General features: G+C 39.5%; 1 protein-coding gene across 1 annotated transcript in view; it reads left to right on the top strand.

Annotated features, from left to right (window-relative positions):
* PHEX (phosphate regulating endopeptidase X-linked) overlaps positions 1-25,798 on the top strand; it is a 294,767-nt gene that overhangs the window by 193,259 nt on the left and 75,710 nt on the right. The window contains exons 14-15 of the mRNA XM_070943250.1: positions 5,732-5,835; positions 18,130-18,188. Coding sequence (XP_070799351.1) covers positions 5,732-5,835; positions 18,130-18,188 — 163 coding nt within the window. The remainder of the gene's footprint in view (positions 1-5,731; positions 5,836-18,129; positions 18,189-25,798) is intronic.

The raw sequence follows: 25,798 nt of genomic DNA, 5'->3' as shown, positions 1-25,798 counted from the left end.
CATTTTCAAATAAAAGCTATTTGATACTTCCTAGTTTGATATTTGTTCTGAACATAATCTATCCACTTTTTCCATTCCCATTCATAAGTCTCTTGTGAACAGTCTTTTAAATATGCTGAAATCTTCGCCATCTCTGCAAAACTGGCCATCTTCAAAATCCATTCTTCGATAGTGGGTAAAGCTTCATTCTTCCAGTATTTACCTATCAACAATCTCGCTGCTGTTATCATATACAATATCAAGTTTGTTTCACCCAATGTAAAACCTTTAACTATACCCAGTAAAAACAATTGTGGAGAAAATTGAATTTTTTTCTTCAAAACATTCTGCATGACCCACCAAATTTTTATCCAAAAAGCCTTAACTTTCCTACAAGTCCACCAAATATGATAATATGTAGCATCTAAACAATCACATCTCCAACATTTTGGCTGAACATTAGGGTACATACACGACAATTTTTTGGGGTCTAAATGCCATCTATAAAACATTTTATAGAAATTTTCCCTCAAATTCTGCGACTGTGTGAATTTAACATTCTGAACCCAAATTTTTTCCCATGTTTCCAACATCACTGGTTCCTCAAAATTTTGTGCCCACTTAATCATACAATCTTTAACCAATTCAGTTTCTGAATCCCTTTCTAACAAAACATTATAAAGCCTTTTAATATGCATTGGACCTTTCTCTTTTATATGTCTAACCAATTCTTCCTCATGCAACATAATACCAGTTTTTTGGTCCTCTTTCCATCTCAATTGTAATTGATTATATTGTAACCAAGTTAAGTTAATCCCTTCGTCCAACAGTGTCTGTAATGTCTTCAACTGCCATCTGCCCGCATCTGTAAAAAGAACCTCTTTGTATAAAAACCCCCCGAGTGACATTATATTTGTATTCCACATAATATGACCAAGATCCAGCCATAGCGGTATTTTGTAATCCCATTTGAATCGGTGCTTCTTCCAAACTCTCATCAAAGAATCTCTAAGTATATGGCTTTTAAATACTTTATCCACTTTGTTGTCATAAAATAAGTAAGCATGCCATCCAAATTCAAGATTAAAACTTTCTATATTCAGTATTCCAGTCTTTTTCCTTCCAAACCAATCACTTGCTAGAGTCAAAGCTGCTGCTTCATAATATAACTGTAGGTTTGGAAGTTTAAGACCTCCCCTTTCTGGGTCATCTTGCATAATTTTCAATTTCACTCTTGGTTTTTTCTCGTTCCAGACAAACTTATTCACTCCAGTTTGCCACACTTTCAGTTGTTTATCACTTTTAAGCACCGGAATCATTTGAAACAGAAAAAGAAATCTTGGCAAAATGTTCATCTTAACTGCTGCTATTCTTCCAAGTAAAGACAGCTGCAGTTTTTTCCAAGTCTCCATATCTTTCTGCACCTCTCGCCACAACACCTCATAATTATTTTGAAACAGTTTCATATTTGATTCTGCAACCTGAACTCCTAGATATTTTACCTTTGGTACAATCTCAAAACCTGCCCTCCTTTCAAGCTCGTGTTTACGATCTTGTGTCATATTTTTAACTATCATCTTAGTTTTTTTCTGGTTCAGTCTAAAACCTGAAACTTTACCATAGTCTTGTATAATGTCCTTCATCTGGATTATTGATTCCATTGGCTGTGTTAGGGTAACGACCAGATCATCTGCAAATGCCTTTATTCTGTAATCCTCTTGCCTAATCATTATACCTTTCAAGATATTAGAGTCCCGTATTGTATTTAACAAGACTTCTAGTGTTAGAATAAATAGCAGTGGGGATAACGGACATCCCTGTCTTGTTCCTTTTTCAATTTTAAACTCTGTTGTCAAACTTCCATTAATAATGATCTGTGCCTTTTGCTCTTGGTAAATTGCTGAAACCGCCTGTATAAATTGGTCCCCAAAGTCCATCTTTTTTAAAGTCTTTAATAGAAAATTCCAATCCACTCTATCAAAGGCCTTTTCCGCATCCAAAAAAACCAGCACTGCAGGTACCTGTTTATTCCTCTCAAGATATTCCAATAAGTCTATTACTTGCCTTACATTATCCTTCATATATCTACCCTCGATAAATCCCGCTTGATCATCATGAATCACCTTTTGAATTACTGGCATCAACCTGTTGGCTAGTACTTTTGCATAAATTTTGTAATCAGTATTCAGAAGAGATATTGGTCTATAATTCTCCGGTTTTTTAGGACCTGCTTGCTCTTTTGGTATCAAAGAAATATAAGCTGTTGTCCATGATGGGGGTATTTTACCCCCTTGTTGAATATTACAAAATAGATCTCTAAGTTGTTCCACCATTTCTGCTTGCAAAGTTTTATAATACACTGCAGTCAAACCATCCGTTCTGGGAGCTTTAGCTGTTTTTAATTGTTTAATTGCTACTATTATCTCCTCCTCTGTTATAGGATAATTCATTCTTTCCTTTTGTTGGTCAGTAATTTTTGTAACTCTTTTATTATCTAAGTATTTTTCTATAAGTCCATTCTGCACATCATCTTTAGCATATAGTTTAGTATAATAGTCCACAAAAGCTTCTTTAATTAATTTTTGTTGAAAGATTTCTTTCCCTCCAATATCAATACTATCAATAGTCCGTGTACTCTGCTTTTTCCTTAATGTGTAGGCCAACCATCTGCCCGGTTTATTGGCATTACAAAATGTATTATGCTTCGCATATTGTAAATTTGTTGCAACTTGTTCCGCCATAAGCATTTGAAATTGATCTTTCAAAAGTTTTATAGCACCACGTATTCTTTCATCTGTTGGGTTTTTAATAAGCAGCTGTTCTTTGTTCTTTATTTCTATTTCCAATTCAGATCTTTTCTTTTGTCGAATCAATCTATGTTTAGAGTTCATATAAATGAGCACCCCTCTCATATAAGCTTTGCTCGCGTCCCACACAATTTCAGTTGGGGTACCTTTATTCAAATTTATTTCAAAAAATTCTTTCAAGTGCTTTTTAAGTTCTATTATATTTTTTTCATATCTGAACAAGTTTTCATTTATTCTCCAAGAGCATCACTCAGTCTTACCCATCTCGATTTCTATCCATACTGGGCTATGGTCGGTCAAAGTTCTTGGAAAAATCTTTGTTCTTTTTGTCTTAACAAGTAAATCATCTGACAACAAAATAAAGTCAATTCTAGAGAAGGATCTATGTCTATCGGAAAAAAAAGTATAGTCCAATTCTTTTGGATTATGTATTCTCCAAATATCTTTTAATTCCAAGTCTTCTTTCATATCAAAAAAAGTTTGTGGTTGCTAATTATGATTAAATATTTTATTTGTATTAAAATGTATGACATGCAGAATATGGCAATTGACATAAAAATAACATATTTGAAATATTGAGTAACTAAATAATGAAGGATTATAAGTTGAACAAGCAAATAATGGAAGATTTTAATTTAACATAAATGTTTATATTATTACAATTATATAAGTTTGCTAAATATAATAAATAAGATTAATAATATTCTATTTGTATTAAAAGGTATGACTTAGAATAGGGTGATTGGCATAAAAATGACAAATTGAAATATTGAATAACTAAATAATGAAAGATTATAATATAATAAAATATGTTTATTATTATTAGAATTATATAAACTTGTTAAATGAAATAAATATGATTAATATTTATTATTTATTAATATTATTAATATTATTATTAAGATTAAGATTAATAGACTGGCTGACCCTACTCACCCCGCCCCACCCCTCCGAGTCTCTACGCGGCCCATTTTGGATGCCAGGTAAATGCAGGACATGCGTGGAGACTCTGGGAGGATGAAAAACGGGCCTATCGGAAGTCCAGAAATGGCCCTGTTTCTGGCCTCCGGAGGGCCTCCGGTGTCTGGGGGAGGCCATTTTTGCCTTCCTGGAGGCTCCAGGAAAGCCTCTGGAGCCTGGGAAGGGCAAAAAACAGGCCTACCAGAAGTACCAGAAATCCAGAAACGAGCCCATTTCCAGCCTCCAGAGGGCCCCCGGTGCCCGGGGTAGGCTGTTTTCACACTCCTGGAGGCTTGAGGAAAGCCTCTGGAGCCTGGGGAGGGTAAAAGTGCCCCCCCTGCCATGCTGCAGGAGGCTGAATAGGCCACGGCCCAATGGCCACACCCACCCAGCAACCGGGCAGTGAAATGGTTGCTGAAATTTTTTAATCCCACCCCTGATTATCTTGCAATTATGTATTTATAGATTTAATGGAAAATGTGTGGTGTTAAAACACCATTTTCTTTTCAACAGAATTGCATTGCATTCCAATTTGTATACAATATAGAAAAGTACCAAAGTTATTGGACACATAACCTACATATGTTGATGTTAACGTTCATAGGGGAAAATTCAGTTTGAAAAACTCTATTATTGTAGGAGAACGATTGGCAGAGCTTATGGTGGAGTCAATGACAAATCAGCCTAGAGTCTCTATGAATCTTTGACTAAATCCAACCCTTCTTGAATTCCATTGACATTTACCTAATGACAAGATAGTGCTAGCCATTAGTTGAGTAGATTCCTGTACATATTAATAATAAATCAGTTTAATTGTAACTTCACGTGTGATCTTGATTTTTCACACTTGACAATTATACACTATTACACTGGTACATAGATAGGCAACCAATGGCATAAGATAGTTGTTTCAAATATCTAGAGTAGTTTTCAACTTTACATGTCAATTATGCTACCACAGCAGTTCAGAAAAGAATGGCAGCCCTTCTTTTCAGGAATCAGGGTGGACATATACCTGTAGCCAACAAATTATTTGTTTCAAAATTGTAGCACAGTTCTTTATGGTGTGTGCAATTCCAGCGTAAAATTTTTAATCATATGAAAGAATACAATTATTCTTTCTGAGAGCCATAGTATACCTAGAAGTACATCCAATGTTGTACTTAGTCTAGACACTGGTTGATTAGCATTGAAACAAGTGTTAGGAACTAATCTTATCTTTCTGGGTCAGAATCTATTCATTTTTCATGGGACATTTGTCCCTCTTAGTATATGATTGTACAACAAGGTGATATATAGCAATATCTTCAAACTACTTCACATGGCATGTTCTTTAACTATATATAAAATGGAACTTTTTGAAGAAATATTATGATATATTGAATTTCAGCATAATTTAACAACAGTCCTTTGATGATATTTTCACCTCAGTGAATCAAGGGAACCACAACATTTACATTTTTAAGGTATCCTATATCTTTAACAATGGACCTTTTTCAAAACACATTTTAATGCCTTTCCTTCTGCAGTTATGAATAGTAGATATAAAGGAATCTCTGAAGCACATAATCAATGCTCTTATGCTTCTAGGGCAATTTCAAAACATTAGAAGGTAGATTTGTAAGATGTAAATTTATGTGGAAGTGCACTCTTAATAATTTGCTGGAAAATAATTTTAATGGAAAGACTACATAGCAAACCCAATCAATGAAAGAGGTCTTTAATTGTTCTATATATTGGTTTCAATTAATTATATCTGATCCAAAATTGTTATTAGAAGTATAATTTGCATTAAACTGTTATAATGCTATTATATTTTTGGATTGTAGCTGACTTGGTTTTGGATCACAATGAAGAAAAGAAGGAGGAGGAGGCATTTTTTTCAGAATATTTAAATTCTGATATTTTACTTGTTTAGTATATTAAGGTTGTTAATCTCTGTTTAAATCTAATTATATTAGCATAATCTTTATATTTATTTTCAGATGAAGTTTTCAGAAATAGACTATTTTGGCAATGTCCTTCAGACTCGCAAACATGTGGCCCAATCAGATTTCTACTGGCTGAGAAAAGAAGTCCCCAAAACAGAGTGAGTTGGGAAGGGATGTGTTGGGGAAGTATTGAGATGAAATATTATCAGACAATTAATATACAAGAAATATAATTTAAGACAAAATTTAGTTTTCATCCCCAATCTATTGTACTGAAACTGATAACATTTTAAAATACTTGGTTTGCCTGGTTTAGAACTAAGTAGGTTTTTGGAATGATAACTATACTACAGGTGAGTTTCTGCTGGCAATTATGGCTGTTTGGAATGGTGCTGCTGGAATTTCCATCTAATAAAATTTTTATAAATGATGGTTATCCATGAAAATGAGCAGAGTTATTATGAACTGAGGGTCAATAAAATAACGGAATTGAATCTTCATTTTAAAATGGATGAAAGTAAACTTCTCCTTTTATTTTAAAAGGAGATATTTGCCAGATCAAATCAAGAAGAAATAACACTCCTTCCTCTTTCCCCTTCTAGCTTGACAAAGGGAAGGGGGGCTCCACAATCACATAGATCTTAAAGTTGTTCCACAACCTACATCCTTTTCCTCTTTTAAGTCCTGCTACTACATTTCAGTGTGCAGCAGAATGTGTAAGGAAGATAATGAAACAGTTGATTCTTCCATCTATCTGTTGTGTATCTCTCTGGGTGTAAAAGACGGGGGACAAGGCCACTATGTTGCTGAAATCTGTGTTTGTAATACAATAAGCCACAGCAACACCTATCATAGCCCTTTACTTTATTGTTTTGCATGTGTGTATGTTGTAAACTAAGAGAAAAACCTGAAGGCGTTGTTCTGAGATTCTTCTAGATCAGGGGTGTCAAACTCGAGGCCTGCAGGCTGGATCTGGCCTGTGGGGTGCTCAGATCTGCCCTGCAGAGCTGCCCTGGAAACAGCAAAGGATCGGCCCTCTGTGCCTCTGCCAGTGAAAACGGAGCTTGGGAGGGCTCTGTTTTCGCTGGCAGAGGGTTGCAGGAGGCCGTCACAGCTGTGAACGGAGCTCGGGAGCCTGTTTTCTCTGGCAGGGCACTCAGGCTGCCACAGGCACCTCTGACATGAGTGACATTGAGCTGGCCATGTCCACCCTGGCCACGCCCACCCGGTCCCCCCAAGGTCAAACAGAACCCTGATGCAGCCCTCAATGAAACTGAGTTTGACACTCCTGTTCTAGATTATTTGCTATCATATCTATAACAAATTATATGTGAGGTCCATGTATCTGCCATTCTTCGTAGAAGAAGGGGGCGGGATTTGGAGTGTCACATTTAGTTCTTTTCCTATGTATACTAAGTATCCAATTTCTTGCCTGATCCTCTTTGTATAAACTTTATCCTGATTTATAACCATTGCCTGGTGCCACGAATCCCTGAAGAAATCTCACACTTCGGAAAAAGGGGAGAACAAGTATATTGTAAAATGATCCTGAGAAACTCTTCATATCTGTTTCTCAGAGAGGCTGATACAATTCGTATTCAAACCTGCGGATTGGTTGGAATCCATATCGGAAGGTGAGCAGGGGTTCCTAATTTCCTTTATTCTGAACCGCATGCCCTGAGGGACCCCAGAGCCTGCTTTGAGTTTTGACTTGCTTTCATCCCTTTCAATAAAAGATTCCTTTTGAAATACAAAGTTCTCAAGAGTTCGTACTTTCTTAGAAAGTGTTGTGACTCCAGCCCCGGAGGCTGATTTATCTTCTCATGATGAGCCGGAGGATGATATGGAGGAAACTGGCCGTCTTCACTGGTGAGTCAGCAAGAACTGACAGTTGCTGATTTGCCTCTGGACCCCAGCCAAACTGAGGAGGAAACGGAGGTCGGTAACGAGGAGAGGGAGCCCCTATTGGATGCAAGATAGAGACATAGGAGACGTCTTAGAGAACAGCTATTGCCACATCCCAAGAGGTGTGGTCAGGAGACGTAGGGCCACATCCTACAAAGTATAAAAGGGGTGTGGCTAGGCCGAAAAGGCGTGGTGAACAATTTGTTGGCGTTTTGGATGCAGTGGAGTTTAGAACTGCTAGTTTTGAGTTTTGAAAAGGAGTCTGCATTCCTGCATTAGCCTACTGGCCGTCTGCCAAGACCTCTGGAACATTGCCCGGTAATTACTGAACTGATATACCTTTGGAACATTGCCGGTAACTACTGAACTGATATACTTTTGAAAGAGAACTGTTTATTAAAGGGCCAGCTTCAATCTCTCTAGCCTGCGTTTTTTACTGCCGGGCTATTTGAGCTTCTGCAAGGCCACTCGTGGGAGGGGACAGAACAGAAGGAGGAGAGAAGCTGGTCCTTACATAAAGCAGACTCTGCAACCCAGAGAGAAATTTTTTTCCCCTTAATTTCCATTCTACCAAGGGGACTCTGTAACTATGTCTGAATGAAGCAGTGAGCAAGGAGAAGCCGAGTGCTGGGGAGAAACCTCAACAACCATCCAGCCAGACACCAGCACCATATGTCCCATTGAGGACATCAAAGCTGTCCCATAAAGTCCCAATGGTCGATCGGTGTAGGAAAAAAAGACAGCTGGGATGGAAGAGCCAAGGGGGTGACCCTCACCCACTGCAGCCGTAAGCCTGGATGGAAAAGGGAGCTGGAGGCCCTCTCCAATCAGGAACAGCTGACCGAGGAACCACTGGCGGATGATCGACTGAAGCAGTACATCAACTGTATTGTGATGGAAGCCCTGGAAAATCTCAATGTTTGAGGTGTACAGAGTTGCCCACAAAGGAGAGTGGGCGGATCAGTAGCCAAGGAAACTCGAGCCATCATCCCTGACCCAACTGCAGTTGACTAAGCAAATGAGCAAGCCAGTGGAGCAGCAACCGTGCCAGGTACCAACCTCCCACAGTCCCAGCCCAGGCAATCATCCTCGGCCAACCCAGGGGCCCAAAGCTAAAGAGGAAAGCTCCTCCCTTAGAGGTAAAATTTGACGGAGACCCAAAAAGTTGGGATTTTTCATGGCTCAAGTCCTCACTTACATGCAAAAGTACAGGTGGAATTTCACAACCAAGGGGGCATGAGTGTGAGTCTTTACCCTAGCCCTAGAAGGGGCAGCGGCCAGATGGATGGTGAGCCTCAACAATTCCAATGCTCCAGAGCTATGAAACTTCGATCAATTCATGACAGCCCTGCGCCACTGTTTCAAAGATCCCCTAGCCAACTGCAAAGCCCGTGACCTCATCAGAGTCATTAAGCAAGGCCGCTGTCCTGTAGCTGAATACACCAAAGATTTCCGGGACCTGGCCAGCCGAGTCAACTGGCCAGAAGATATTCTAGTCTGCTGGTTCAAAGATGGACTCAATGACAACCTGTACACTGCCTGCCTGGCCCGTGGTGCCCCTAACTGCCTGCATGAATGGTACCTGATTGCAGAGGAGGCAGAGATTGGCATGACCCAAAACCAGTACTGCACCGGCAGGGCCTGGAGAAGATCCCTACCCCAGGGGAAGTGGGAGCCATTCAAACCTCAAACAGCCAGGGCACCGAGGCCATCAGGTTGTTTTAAATGTGGGAAGGAGGGGCATCACGCAGCAGAATGCTGGTCAGAAACCCCCTTTGGAAAGACTGATTGCCTGTCAGGGGGGAAGCCTGCAAAACCCACCCCCTGAGGAAAAGAAACTGCACTGAGAAGCCGAGAGGCTGCCAAATTCCGTTCCCCTCCAAAATCAGAGGAAGGATCTCCGATGCCCCAAGAGGACCTGAGCCACTCTGAAAGCGATCCGGAAGACGACCCGCTGGTAAGCAACCCAATCGAACCACTCATCATACCACTAAGACTTTTTATCCCCAGCTGAGGGAAAGGGGAGGAAGTAGCAGCATTGCTAGACTCGCGGTGCACCCGACACCTAATTCCCGATGCCTCCCTGCAACCCTGGCAGGGAGATTGGGAAATCACCTAAGGAAAATGAAAACCCTCATCGCTTTTTGCCAGCTAGATGGAACTGTAGCGGGGGGGGGGGGGGAGCCAGTCAATTTTGCTATGGAACCATTGCAAATTAAGCTGGGGAATCATAGTGAGACCCTCATGTTCATAGTAGCCCCAGGAATGGAATGGCCACTAGTCCTAGGACTAATGTGGCTGCAGAAGTGAAACCCAAAAATAAACTGGAAGAGAGGAACTGTAAAATTCCAGGGGCATGTAAGTTTCACGAATGTGAAAGAGGAAGGAAAGGAAAACAGGGAAACAGCAATGACCAGCCACCCTGCTGCATCCACTAGCATCCCCAAAGAATACCAGGATTTGGCTGAGGTATTTAGCGAGGAGGCATCTGATGAACTTCCACCCCATTGTGTCATGGACTGTGCCATTGAGATCCTACCAGGGGCTAAATTTCCAAAACCAAAAATGTACTGCAAGTCCCCCAGAGAACTAGACGAACTCAGAGCGTTTATCGACAAAAACCTAAAAAGGGGCTTCAGCGAACCCACCTGACCAAAAATAGCAACCCCAGTGTTATTCCGTGAAAAGAAAGATGGCTCTCTACGCCTCTGTGTTGACTACCGTAATCTAAACAAGATCAGCATAGAAAATATGTACCCACTCCCCCTCATGAAGGACATGCTGACTCACCTCTCTAAAGGAAAAATCTTTTCAAAGCTGGATTTATGACAGGCGTACTACCACATCAGAATTAGGGAAGGGGATGAATGGAAGACTGCTTTTAACACCCCGCTGGGGTGCTACCAATTTAAGGTACTCCCTTTCGGACTACAAGGGGGGGGCCCTGCTGTGTTTATGCAATCAATTAACGAGGTGCTCCATGAACATTTATACAAAGGGGTCCTGATTTATCTTGATAACATTCTTATTTACACCAAAACAAAAGCAGAACACATAAAACTAGTCCGAGCAGTTCTTACTAAACTCCAAGCTGCAAAACTCTATGCAAAACTCTTTAAATGTGAGTTCCACCAAGAAAGGATTGACTACCTGGTGTATAGAATATCTCAAGAGGAGATAGAGATGGAGCCACTTAAAGTAAAAGCCATCATCGATTGGGAGCCACCCCAAACCCATAAACAACTACAAAGTTTCCTTGGTTTTGCTAACTTTTACCGTCAATTCATTCCAGCCAAAAAAACATTTGCCTGAGAATGCCATGCAAAAGTTCAAGAAAGAAGCCATCAACGTGTATCAAAGAGCCATTGCGTACCTAGAAAAGTGGTATAATTTCACCGATTCAGTATATGAGACGCTAAGTTGTTTCAATCTAATTGATTGCAATAATCCTCCAACTTTAGAAGAAATGACGAACATCTGGTTATTATCACCATGGCGAGAAGAACTTCCACCCAACACTCTCTTCGATGAAATTTCTGCCTTAGAAGAAGTTTACGTTCATCTGCAGGGCGATTCATCCCTTGATAAGTGGACGTACTTTTTCAAGAAAGAGCCAGCTCCGAGTTTATTGAAACTGTTCCAGTATTGTGCATCAATTCCGGTATCAAATGCAAATGTTGAATGAATTTTCAACGTCATGGGAAATTTGTGGACTGACGAACGTAACCGACTGCTTGTATCAGTTCGAAGTGAACTTTGTATATTTTTTAATATTTCTCAACATTGTACTGAAATTAAAGAATTATTCCTTAAACACAAAGAATTGATCAAAGCTGCGCAGTCAAATAAAAAATACACACGACAGCAAAGTAAAATGTAATTTAATATTTTACACATTATTATATTTGATATTTTGAATTTTAAGTAAAATTTTGAAGTGATTATTTTAATACGTGTTAAAATGTTTGTAAGAAAATATATAATTTAATTGTAATTTTTTTTAAAAAAAATTTACTACTTAACCCCACCCCACACCCCACCCCGCTTGTCCGCTATTTTTTGGAAGCAGACCTGGCAACCCTACTTTCATTTTCTACCATTTAACTGGCTATGAATCCCTCCACTAGGCCAGGACAAATGCCCATTAGTAGTTTTGGACTAAACTATGAACTTTCCCAGGCAGGGAAGAGATCAAATGTATATAGACATACATATTGGTATTGCTTTCTATTTTTAATGTAAGATGCCCAGAGTTATTCTGGTGTTAGGTGGCCTTTAAATCTTGTAAACAAACAAACAAATAAAATGATCAGGATTGAATGACACTGTCTTGAGACATTATATTGCAGAAAGAATTTTAGAACTTTTTGGGGGGCAAGTGGTAAGTTCTAAAGATTTTTCAATATTTACACATTTTAAATTTACTGTAGCTGAATTTTCTGCTTAACTTAGAATTCTGCAATAAAGGATAGCCTGGAAAGATAAAAGTTACAGTAAAGCCACATAGATAAGCACTTTTTTACAAACCGTTCTGTAATTAGCTAACAATCTCTATTTAAAAAGCAAGCCCTGCATTATTATTTTCCAATTTTCCAATCTGATCTCTGAAATCTACTGGATAACCAGTAGATGGCAGGAAGAAATCAAGACAACTCTAGCTTTTATTGCCATCTAGTGTCCATATGTATAGACTGTATTTAAAACCTAATTTAAATATCTGAACATAACAAAAAGGGAATCTATATGGGATATCTTTCCTGAAGTATTTGTACTGTACATACAATTCTAACAAATTTTGGGGACTCTGGGGTATGTAATGGAATTATTTAGGGCAGCTTCAATCCATCTGTATGTGTTTATATCAGTATTTGGAAGAACAAGAAAAGTCACCTCTTATCACCAACACCGGTACCAATATGATGCTCTTTATTGGTTTGGTATTTGCATATGGGAAATTTTATTGCCATTAATTTTCTCCTGCAATGCTGTAATCTCTGTACAGTAATGAATGGTCTGGTGGACATTTTTTGTATAAGTAATATAAATAAGTATAGAAAATTAAAGCATGTTAATCTCAAACAACATTTATAAAAGTTGATACTTTTTAAGAAGCATACTAGATATTTATCCATCTTAAGGGTTGTAAAACTCATGGAGACAGCTTTGACCTCTTTGGGTTAAGGCTGGTGGAGGTCTCTAGGTTAGAATTTACTGAAAGAAAGCTCTGAGACAATTGAAGCAAATAAGATTAAGAGATGATGCTAAAAGTTGCGATCATTGTGGAGACTTGGAATGTGCAATGAGATTTTAGATTTCCAATAAAAGTGACCTATTGCCACTCTAGGTCATTCCATGTTATCCTATGTAAGGCCACTTCTTTTTAAGCATCTGTGCGTCTGCTTTTCAGATTAGTGTATATGGCTGCTGCTGTAAATGACTCTGAAATTGGAATGCAGTCAACCTTGCTAAATGTTTTCTCCTGATTCCTCAGCCTAGATGTCACTCATCTTCTACTCTCTTACAGAAATATACTTTCCATCTTATAATTTTATTAGAAAATGTTTTCCAGAAGGGTACAGGGTAGGAAGACAAAGCATGCCTGCTAAATAAAGTCTGTTGGATTATAAGTATTAACTAAATAGATATCTATTCAGTGATACTCAGCCTTATATATGAAACTGATATTTAAAATATAGAATGCATAATAAAAATAACTGTCATATTGTATTACAGTATAATATTAAATACTGTAATAATACAAATAATACTACACAAGTATATTTGATGATGGTTTATTTAAAAAACTGATAAAATGGTGAATACAAAGGAAATGTTGTCTAACCACATAAATCCTATAATTTTGATATTTTGATATCCATGCTTAACACATTTTCTAAAATTTCATTTGAAAAAGGGAAGCTTATGTCCCTTAGCTATGATGTCAAATATAGGATACCTGCTTGATCAAGGATGTAAGATACCTTACTTGATATTCCATTGTACAAGTAGTCCTTGACTTATGACCACAATTTGGATCAGAATTTCCATTGTAAGTCATTACAATTGTAAGTTGGGCCAGACCCAATTTTACCATAATTTTTATGGTGTGTCAAATGAGTCCCTGCTTTTGTTAAGTGAATCTAGTTTCCCCAATGGGTGGGGTTTTTTTCTGGATATCGGCAAAAAATGTTGCAAATCAAACCAAGTGACTGCAGGATGCTATAATTGATCAGAAATATGGACAGGTTACCAAGTTCCCAAATTTCAATCATATTACGAGGGTGGTGTGATGGTTATAAGTGTAAATATACGTCATAAGTCACATTTTCTGAGGGCATTGTAATTTGAATGGTTGTTAAATGAACAGTTGTAGGTTGAGGGCCACTGTTTGAACCACTTTTACAGACTATTAATATTCATCCTTTGCTATATACCGTATATTATGGAGTATAAGACACACTTTTTTTCCTCCTAAAAGAGGGTGGAAATGTTGGTCCGTTTTATACACCAAATACAGCCATTTTTGGCCTCCTGAAGCCCTGCCCCGCTCATTCCATTTTTGTGAAAAATGGGCCTGTTTTTTGCGAAAAATGGGGCATGCAGAGGGTTTGGGAGGTCTGCAGAGTGCTCCATTAATGGGGGTGTTTTTGCCCTCCCCCAGCCCCCAGGAGCACTCTGCAGGCCTCACAAACTCTCTATGCACCCCATTTTCTACAAAAATGGGCCCAGTTCTTACTTACCTCTTTGAAATCTTGGTGCGTCTTATACACTGGTGCATTTTATAGTCCAAAAAATATGGTAGTTGGATCCTGATTTCCTTAGCACATAGAATAATAAGATGCCTGCCGTGGCTTTGAATGGCAGGCTCTGCAATTGTAGTTTAAATATTGAGGGAGATCCAAATTTAGCCAAAAAGAGCAATGAGCCCTCCTATAGGAACTTGATGGGAGGGGGGAAGGGAGACAGAAACAGGTTGTGACAGATTATTATTATTATTATTATTATTATTATTATTATTATTTATTGGTTAATCTTTAGTGAGATTCACAGCCTTTGAGGCTGGTTAATAGCTCAGCAGCTCGAGTCCTAACCAAGGACCTAGGAACTGTTAAGGTATCGTCGGAGGATGTAAGCTGTTCCGAGTAAGGTGGTTTTTTGTAGAGTCAAAATGTTCAAGTCCGGCAAATTTAGAATTTCTAAATAGCGGGGTAGCCCTTTGGGTATTGCTCCGAGGGCTCCAATTACAATCGGGACAACACACGATTTCTTTTTCCACAGTCGCTCAACTTCAATTTACCGCCCTTCTCCCGAAGGACTCAGGGCGGTGTACAGCCAATTTAAAAACACAGGACACAACAATGATTAAAAATTAAAATAATTAAATAAATTTGGCTGATTTAAAACCCCAAAAATTAAAATACCCCAATTTAAAATTATTATATTGATAGCCCGGCCTGGCGGAACAACAGGGTCTTCAGTGCGCAGCAAAACACCCGGAGGTCGGAGATCTTACGTATTTCCGGGGGCAGTTCATTCCACAGGGCTGGGGCTCCCACAGAGAAGGCCCTCCCCCTGGGTGTCGCCAGCTAACATAACTTGGCTGATGGCACCCTGAGGAGACCCTCTCTGTGGGAACGGACTGGTCGGTGGGAGGCTATTGGTGGCAGAAGATGGTCTCGAAGGTATCCGGGTCCTATGCCATGGAGCGCTTTAAAGGTGGTAACCAACACCTTGAATCACACCCGGAAGACCACTGGGAGCCAGTGCAGCTTGCGCAGGAGGGGTGTCATGCGGGCACAACGAGTTGCGCCCATAACCACCCGCGCAGCCGCATTCTGGACCAGTTGGAGCCTCCAAGTGCTCTTCAAGGGGAGCCCCATGTAGAGAGCATTACAATAGTCCAGCCGGGAGGTGACAAGGGCATGAGTGACCGTTGTTGTGGCCCCGCCCTCTGAGCCTGTCCCATCGGAGGAAGAAAGCTCCGAGCATGAGGAAGAGGAGTCAGCCAGGCCTCCCTCTCCAGGCCCCTCCCCTCTGGCACTGTCTCAGGTGCCGGCCGAGGGAGAGGAGATTAGCAGGGAGACAGGTGGCTCAGGTGAGAGCGAGGGAGAGACATCATTCCTGGACGCATGCCTCCGAAGGCGTGATAAACTATTGCAGCAGCTCAGGAGGCGTGCTAGGGATTAGAACTGAGTCACTGGACCACACCCCAGAGACTATATAATAGAGGATGGTGGCCAGTGATCCTTGTGATGAACAAAAGTAAACCTTGGATAGTCACTAAAGCCTCATCCGGAACTGCTGAGAGGAATATTTATTGTTGTTGGACTTTTGGACGCTGAGTATATTATCTTTCTGTTTTCTGTGGAAATAAAAGCACTTGGCAGACGGTGTGTATATCGCTGCCAAGTTGGAGATAAAGACCTGGGTGTGTTCCAAGTGCTTCCTTAACCCTCGGCTGGCTGTGTTTGTGTGTTTGTGTGGACGGGGACAGATCAACCGTGCGCAAGGCGTCCCGGTCCAGAAAGGGCTGCAACTGGTGGATCAGGCGAACCTGATAAAAGGCCCCCCTGGCCACAGTTGTCATATGCTCTTCTAAAGACAGCCGTGCATCCAGGAGGACACCCAGATTGCGAGCCCTCTCTGTGGGGGGCAAAGATTCACCCCCAATAGTCAGCGATGGCACCTGCTGACTATATCGGGACGCCGGCAGCCACAGCCACTCAGTCTTGGATGGGTTGAGTCTGAGTCTGTTCCTCCCCATCCAGACCCGCACGGCCTCCAGGCAGCGAGACATCACATCAAGGGCATCGTTGGGGTGGTCTGGGGTGGAGTATCTGAGTATCATCAGCGTACAGATGACACTTCACCCCAAAACCACGGATGATCTCACCCAGAGGCTTCACATAAATGTTGAACAGAAGAGGCGAGAGGACCGACCCTTGTGGCACTCCCCATGCGAGACACCTCGAGGTCGACCTCTGTCCCCCTGCCAACACGAACTGTGAGCGGTCGGAGATGAAGGAGAAGAACCACCGCAGAATGGTGCCCCCATTCCTAACCCTCTCAACCGCTGCAGCATGATACCATGGTCGATGGTATCAAAAGCCGCTGAGAGATCTAATAGGACTAGGACAGAGGAGCAACCCCTGTCCCGAGCCCTCCAGAGATCATCCACCAACGCGACCAATGCCGTTTCTGTGCTGTGCCCCTGCCTGAAGCCTGACTGGTATGGGTCTAGATAGATAGCTTCATCCAGGTGCCTGGGCAGTTGTCGTGCCACCACACTCTCAACAACCTTCGCCACAAAATGAAGGTTGGAGACCGGATGGTAGTTAGCTAATTTAGCCGGGTCCAGGGAAGGCTTCTTGAGGAGGGGCCTCACCACCGCCTCTTTCAAGGCGGCGGGAAAGGCACCCTCACTCAGAGAAGCAGTTATAATCCCCTGGAGCCAGCCTTGTGTAACCTCCCGGGAGGCCAGTACCAACCAGGAGGGACACGGGTCCAATAAACATGTGGTGGCACTAATCCTACCCAGAACCCTGTCCACATCCTCGGGAGCCACAGGATCAAACTCCTCCCAGGTAATATTCTCAAGACCTACCCTCGTCTCCTCCCCTGGACTCACCCAGTCAGAGTCCAAGCCTTCCTGAATCCGAGCGACTTTATCGTGCAGGAATTGCACAAAATCCTCGGCTCGACCCTGCAAGGGATCCTCCCGCACTCCCCCCCGAAGAAGGGAGTGGGTCACCCTAAACAGGGCGGCTGGGCGGTTCTCTGCAGATGCGATAAGAGCAGAAAAATGGTTAGATTTCGCCACTTTTATCACCACTAGGTAGGTCTTGATATAAGACCTCACCTGGGTCCGGTCGGAATCAGAATGACTAGTCCTCCAAATGCTCTCTAGGCGTCTTTTCCGACGCTTCATCTCTCTCAGCTCCTCAGAGAACCAAGGAGCCAATTGAGATCGGCATCGAGTCAGAGGCCGCAAAGGCACGACACGATCCAAAGCTCCGGCGGCCACACTCTCCCAGGCGGCCACCAGCTCTTCAGTCGAGTCGTGTGTCAGAGTCTCAGGAAACGGCCCAAGCTCCGTCAGGAACCTTTCGGGATCCATCAGGCGCCTGGGACGGAACCATTTGGTCGGTTCCGTCTCCCTGCGGCAGGGGGAAGCGGTAGGAAAGTCCAAGTGAAGGAACGAATGATCTGTCCATGACAAGGGTTTAATGTCTAAGTCCCCTCTACCAAGATCATTCAACCACTGACCAGAGATGAAAATCAAGTCCAGAGTGTGTCCCCCTATGTGAGTGGGCCTTGAACTAACTGGGTCAGGTCCATGGCCGTCATGGAAGCCATGAACTCCCGAACCACCTCTGACGCCTCACCCGCGGATGGGAGGTTGAAATCCCCCATGACAATAAGTCTGGGGGTATCCACCGCCACCCCGGCGATGACGTCGAGTAGCTCGGGTAGGGTCGCTGCCACCAGATGTTCTCTGGTTCATAGAACAAGAACACCAAATCTGCTTTTCTTTTCTTTTTCAACAGGTGGTTTACTAGTCCAACAACAGTGAATGCCTTTTACAGTTCATCTACAAATCAGATCAGTGAGTACTTGACTAAATCATGATTTAATTACTTATCTGAGAAAAAAGAATATCCTTCAGCTTCTACAAGCAGTGCTCCTTCTCAGTTTTAAAACTGTTATTTCCTCATACTGCACAAAAATGCCCACTAGGTTTAGAAACTGTGTCCTCATAAAAAAATACTACTATGAAGTGCATTGTATGTTTACAAGCAGGTAAATATATTGCATTTGGTTTTACATATTCAGGATATAAAGAGAGAAAGAGAAAGAGAGAGAAAGAGGGAGGGAGGGAGGGAAAAAGAAAGAACGAACGAACAGACTGCATAAAAATATCCCTTCTAAGAAACAAGTAATATTACCTTTATGAAGTAATAAGGCACTTGATCACTTCTTGATTCTGATACAAATGTCACTAGTAAATCAAGGAATCCATAAAGCAAGCAAACAGGCAGGCAGGCAGGCAGGCAGGCAAGCAGGCAATCAATCAAGCACGCAAGGAAGCAAGCAAAAAAATCCCATACTCATTAAGGCCATTCACTGTCTAGTAATTTACAATATCACCCAGCTTTGTTGAGGAAATATAAAACTGTATAGTGGTGTATGTTTTTATGCCTGCCATCAATTAAGCAGTGATAAGCTTTCGAGCCTAATGGCAGTGGTCTAGTTTTCTAGTGTCCTTACATTTCATCAGCAGGAAAAGTTTTGCTACTGGTAAAACATCAGGACACCAGAAAACTACACCACAGCCTTTCAGCCCAAAATCATATCACTGCTTGAGCGTAAAATCCATCATTATTATTCTGATCCTGGCAAAACAACAATAATTCTAAATTTTTGAAAATTAGGGAACAGGTCTTCCTCAACTTGGATGCTTGGGTTATCCAAGTGTAAAAATTACAGTTTACTAACAAGATGAATTGCTCATAGAGATATAATAATTGAGTCTGATTTTTTAAAGTGTATAACTTCAATGGTTCCCATGTGCAGTGCACATTATTATGGAATTCTGGAAAACATTTCATTTTCATCCATTGTTTCATATAACTTATTTATTATATTTATATGATTTAGACTGTAATTTGTAATGAGAATAAGTAATTTTGAACAATGGAGGCAGGTTGTTAAGAATTTGTTCTAGCATTATAGATGTTTCTACCACTTATGTAATCATTTTTGGGCAGGATTTCATGGGTCCCATTTTTTAGGCATTAAGAGGTTGTTCTCATTCAGAATTTTTAGATAACAAATTAGCTATGAATGAAATGCATGTTGTTCTTGAAAGTTTTGTTGATTGGGATTTCTAGTAGTGATGTCACAGCGAAGTGGTGCGGGGAAACAGGGCTCTGTTATCCCCACCCAATTTCTCCTGTCTGGTGACCCTTAATGGGAACCCCAGAGAGGTTACCAAAGGCAGAAGGGAAGCCCCGAAGACAGTGTGGAGAAAGGCGATCTCCTGTTACAGCGAAGGGAAACCCTTGGTGCCAATGGGAGAATAGACAGTCAGCATGGCCGAACCGAAACTGTGACAGCTAGGCAAGAGACAGGAAGGCAAAAATCAAGAAGCAATGTGGATATGCTGGGTGAGAACTTTTCAATTCTAACTCTTTGCAATGGATTTACCCTGGTATAGTAATAGAAAAGTGTGAAAGTGTGATTCAAAAAAGACTGGAGCAGGATTTTCGCTTCATGAGAGTAGCGGCAACTAAGTGGTTAGAGCCATTGACAGATCTGGAATAGAATTACAGAACAATTATAAAGAATCAGAGATCAAGATGGAGGAAAGCCTAGACTAACTACTTTGAAAGATCTTTAACTTATCTTTATTCCTTTTTTTTTTTTTGACTGAGGTTGAACTTAAAGCATTTGGAAAGAAGCTTTTTTTAATATTAAAAAGAGTAAGAGCACCATCTACTGACAAGAGGAATGCATATAAAAGTGAAGTGATTGATGCAATATTTATAAAGATTACAAAAAGACTTTTGTGACATTTAGAGGACATTAATTAAGTTTGAATAGGGAAGAGTGAAAAAGAAGAGAAATATTTTCAGTGAACTTGGAAATTGTATAATCATCTAGGTGTTGGTCTGGAAAAACTTCAGTGACCTGATGGGTTTGGGGGCCTTTGTGGATTATAAATATTAACCTGCAAAAAGACATCCAAAAGAACTATAACAACAACAGTGGGGACAAATTTAGTGTGGATTACAAATTTGATTGTTGAAGAAAGAAGAAACTGAAGAAACGCCTACACTTAAGACTGATGAGTAATCAATAGAGCCAATAGAAGTATTAATTTTCACTGATTAATATTAACTATTAATCCTTATTTGTTCAGGTTAAAAGATATACATATATATTCTATATATTTTATTGAGTTGTCGGTTGATCTCTACTGTTATAATAATAGAATGTTGAAGGAGGTATTCCGGGGGTGTGGGGAAAAACTCCTAGCAGTGTAATAATAATTATTGTATTTGTTATTTTGGATAAATATTTTTTGACCATTACCAATGACAAGCATATCAAACATATTAAAGATAGGAAAGAAAACCTCATCAGCGCTCTCATCAGCAACATCATCCCCATCTAATCAATGATTGATAGAAAGCATGCTAGGCTTGGAGAAGTCAAGCTCTATGCAGAATATGGAAGCGATGTTACTATCGATCCAAGAAGCCATGACTAAAACTCAGGAAGCCATGTCCAAAAACCATGATGAGATTAAAAGCGAAATGGAAGAGATGAAGGGGGATATATGTAAGATGGCTCAAAAGATAGGGAACATCCAGCAAATGATAATGAAGAATTAGCAGAGGATACAGAAAGTAGAAGTAAGGACTGAACAAATGGGGGGGGGGGGAATGGAAGAAATGGACCAAAAACTATCCTTGGCTAACAGAGAATTAGAAGAGACAATAATTTTTCTTGAAATAGAAAAGGCGGCTTTTTATCTGAGATTTCAGAACATTGTTGAAGAGAAAAAGGAAGACCTGGTTGAGGTGATGATAGATTTGCTGGTGGAAGTATTACAGAAAAATAAGCATGATGTACAAAGAGACATAGACAAAGTATTCAGAATCCACACAAACTATGCAAGAAGGCACAAATTACTGAAAGAGTTGCCCGTGAGGTTCACCAAAAAGACATTGAGAGATGAAGTATACAAAAGAAAAAGAGATGAACCCATGAAGTACAAAGGGAGAGAAATCTAGATGTTAAAACAGATACCCAGGAGAGTCAGAGAACAGAGGAGGCAGTATCAATTTTTGACTGTACAATTGATTAAATACGTGACATTCAGATGGTTGATACCAGAAGGAATTCTGATCTCCTGGCAAGATAAAAAAATTAGGGTGGATACCCTAGATAAAGCACACAAATTTTTTGAACACCATTCTATGACAAATGAAGATCAGGAAAATAGAAAGGAGATAGAAAGTAAAAGTCAAGATGAATTGCAAACAGAAGAAAAAGCTTTAGAACAAGAAGAAAGAGTGAGGGTGGAAAATGAGCAGGCAGAACGAAAAGGTGCAAGAACAAAAGGACAGAGAGAGACAAGAACAACCAGAAGGGCAAGACCTATATACAAGTGAAAATATGGATGAGGAGGTCAAGATGCTATCTGTTAACATAAATGGATTGAACTCCCCTGCAAAAAGAAGACAAATCTTTACAAAACTACAAAGATTAAAATTGGACATAATCTGCCTCCAAGAAGTATACATCAAAAAACAACATGGCAACCTATTAGAACACCCCAAAATCGGGAAGCTGTACTTGTCTCTAGCATATCAAAAGAAGAGAGGGATAGCACTATATGTTAGAGAATTGTTAAAATCTAAACAAATATACACAGATGAAGAAGGAAGAATACTAATGATGGAGATATTAATAAACAAGAAACAAACCCTCCTGACTGCAATATATGACCCAAATAATAAGCAGGAAGAGTTTTACAAAAGACTTCACAAAAAGAGAAGAACAGAAATGGACTATGAAAATATATGTTTAATAGGGGACTTCAACGCAATTGTGGATGCTAAAAAAGATTACAAAAACAGCAAAAGAAATAAAAAAATAAACCTTCTTCTAGATGAAACAAGAATTAGGCTTGCAGGATGCATGGAGACAGTTAAACTCAAAAATAAACCAATACACATTCTATTCAAATAGACATCAATCGTGGTCGAGAATAGATATGGAGTGGATGATATCAGGAATGAGAACAGACATCCAAGAGGTAGATATAACAACAAATATATGGGCAGACCACAACCCCATAAAAGTTACATGGAAGGGACAAAAGAAGAAATTGAGATGGACAATGAATCAAACCATCCTAAAAGACAAGGAGTTTACACAAATGGTGGAAAAAGAATTGAAATTCTTCTTTAAAGAAAATAGAAAAGAAGAAACATCATTGCAAAATGTCTGGAATAAGGCAAAAGCATACATGCGAGGACTAGGGATAACATATATAGCAAGAAGAAGCAAGAAAAAGAAACAACAGCAAAATATACTACAAGATGAGCTTAAAAGATTAGAGACAGAATTGCAGAAGGACTGGGAAAAAACAAGAAAAAAGAGAAAAGGGACTTAATAAAACACAAATTGAACTTAATAGTGCAAGATGAAATGGCACAAAAATGGCAAAACATGCATTTTTTGAACATGCAAATAAGCCAGATAGATGGTTAGTGTATAAGTTAAAAAAGGAAAAAGATTATAATGGCAATATATTCGATACAAAAAGCAAAAATTATAATTAATGGAGAAAACACCCAAATTTTAAATATAGAGAAAGGAGTTCGACAAGGTTGTCCCCATCTCCTCTGCTCTTCATACTGTCACTAGAAGTATTATTAGAATGAATTAGACAAAATTCAGAAATAAAAGGATTGAAAACTAGAAATGAAGAATATAAATTGCAAGCATTTGCAGATGATTTGGCTTTTATTATCAAAAAACCAATAGAGAAAGGACAAACATTAATTAAGGAATTAGAAAGATATGGAGCTGTAGCAGGACTGAAAATTAATAGACAGAAAACGAAAATTCTAGCGAAAAATTTAACAGAACTACAAATAACAGAATTGGAAAGAACACTTGGACTCCAAACAACAAGAAAAACCAAATACTTAGGTATATGGTTGACAGCGCACTGCACATCGATAAAGGAGAATAACTATAACAAACTATTACAACAAACAAAAAACGATTTAGAACTATGGACTAACATGCAACTGTCACTTTAAGGAAGGATAGCAACCATAAAAATGTCTATATTACCAAAATTTCTATACCTGTTCCAGACCATCCCAGTTAAATTAGAAAAGACCTTTTTTAATGACCTTAATAAAACAATAGCAAAATTTATTTGGCAGAGAAAAAAACCCAGAATAAAAATGAAATTACTACAAGATCTGAAGAGCAGAGGAGGATTTGGATTGCCAAACTGGAAATTATATTATAGTGCAGCAACATTAGTTTGGTTAAAAGATTGGATCAATTTGAAGAATAAAAGAATATTAACTATAGAAGGTCATGACATGCAGAGAGGATGGCATGCCTTTCTGTGGGAAACAGGACCTACAAAACAACAATACTTCCACAGACACTTGATTAGAGATTCACTAATAAATAATTGGATTAAAGTTAAAAAGAAACATTACATAAAAATCCCAATTTGGCTATCCACAATGGAAGCGATGATCCACCCAAACAATTTAGATTTGAAAAAAATGTTAAAATATAAAGACCTATTAGATAACCATGGAAAGTTAAAAACAATACAGGATCTCCAAGAACAAGGGCTACGAGTTGACTGGTGGGCTTATCTCCAATTACAAAATCGATATAAACAAGATATAAAAGATTATGGAATATATCTTAAACCACAACAATTAGATAAAATGTTATTAGGACCAGACAAAAAGAATATTACTAAAATTTACAAATATCTTCTGGAAGTAGAACTGGAGGAAGAAGTAGTGAAAGGATGCATGATTGCATGGGGTCAAAATATTGGACATAACATAAAACTATCAGATTGGGAGAACATATGGAACAGAAACCATAAACTAACAAAAACAGCAGCATATAAAGAAAACACATATAAAATGTTCTACAGGTGGCACTTACCCCCTTCGAGATTAGCGAAAATGTACCCTAAAATGAGCCCCATATGTTGGAAATGTAAAAAGGAAGAGGGAACATACTACCATATGTGGTGGTCCTGTCCTGAGGCTCGAAAATATTGGCTAAAAATTAAAGATTGGCTACAGGAAATTACTAACGAACAATTAGAATTAGAACCGGAACTCTTCCTATTGGGGATCTTCAAAAAAAATAAATATGTGAAGGGTACAAAATATCTAGTACTACACATATTAACCGCTGCCAGGATTGCCTAGGCTCAATGTTGGAAACAGCCATGCACACCCGCAGAGAAACTAGTCATACAAAAGGTCATGAATTGCGCAGAAATGGACAAATTAACACTGAGTCTAAAAGATAAAGAGGCATCAATATTTTACAATATGTGGGAACAGTGGTATAACTGGATAGAACCGAGATAGATTAAAGATAGATAGTTATTAAGTATAAGTAATAGATAAAATAAGAATGTAAATACGCACAATTTAATTTTTGTAAATAATGCACGAATTATCATCAAAAGAAAAACACCACAAATAGCTGTTGTTGAGTGAAATAATTTTTTATGTTTTTAATGTAATAAAAGCTTAATAAAGTGTATTTAAAAAAAAGGAAAAAGAGAAGAAAATGATACATCAATTGCAAGATGAAAAGGGAATCCTTCAACATCAGAATGAAGTTAAAAAGAAAATAACCCAGGAATTTTTCAGGAAATTGTATAGTCAAGAAAATATACCAGAAGATACTACTAAACAATATTTGGAAAAAGCTGGTCTAATCAAAATAATGGACGCAACGAGAATGTTAAATGAAAGAATAACAACAATGGAAATAATGGAAGCAATTAAAAGACAAAAGGAACAATAAAATCCCTGGACCAGACGGGATCCCTGCAGAACTTTATAAATGTATACAAGAATCACTAGGACCGTCACTGCTGCAATAAAGCATTATCAAAGGCCAAACATCGCCAGAACTGGACAGAAGCATACATTACACTAATACCAAAAGAAGATTTGTTTTGAAGTTTAGACCATACTCTCATTGTGATCTGATATACTAACTATCCTGGGGAGACGTATACATGTGTGTGTGAGAGTGCATTTTAGATCGATTAGAATTTAGAATTTATTTATTTATTTATTTATTTATTTATTTATTTATTTATTTATTTATTTATTTAATTTTGTCGCATTTCTATGCCGCCCAACTCCCAAGGGGCTCAAGTTTGGTTTGTTTTAAAACAGAAGGAGTGAATTGGGGGGGGGGGATGGAATTGTAGAAAATGAGGGAGCCGGGGACAAAGAATGGAGCCCCTCTGCTGAGTATGCAAGCAGAAGCAGATGGGGGCCCAGATATAACCCCCAATTTGGTATGAATGAAGTATCTTGCCTGCCAGGGAAGAGGGGGCCCGGTGGGGAGGGGGAGGGGGTCTCTGGGGAGATAGAGAGCCGGAATATTGCGGTTATGACT

Source organism: Pituophis catenifer, unplaced genomic scaffold, assembly GCF_029215685.1.
Source record: "Pituophis catenifer annectens isolate HBS135680 unplaced genomic scaffold, rPitCat1.0.hap2 SCAF_4, whole genome shotgun sequence".
In the NCBI taxonomy this organism is placed as follows: Eukaryota; Metazoa; Chordata; class Lepidosauria; order Squamata; family Colubridae; genus Pituophis; species Pituophis catenifer.
Note: the sequence above shows the minus strand (reverse complement) of the source record. Positions and strands in the feature narration are given on the sequence as shown.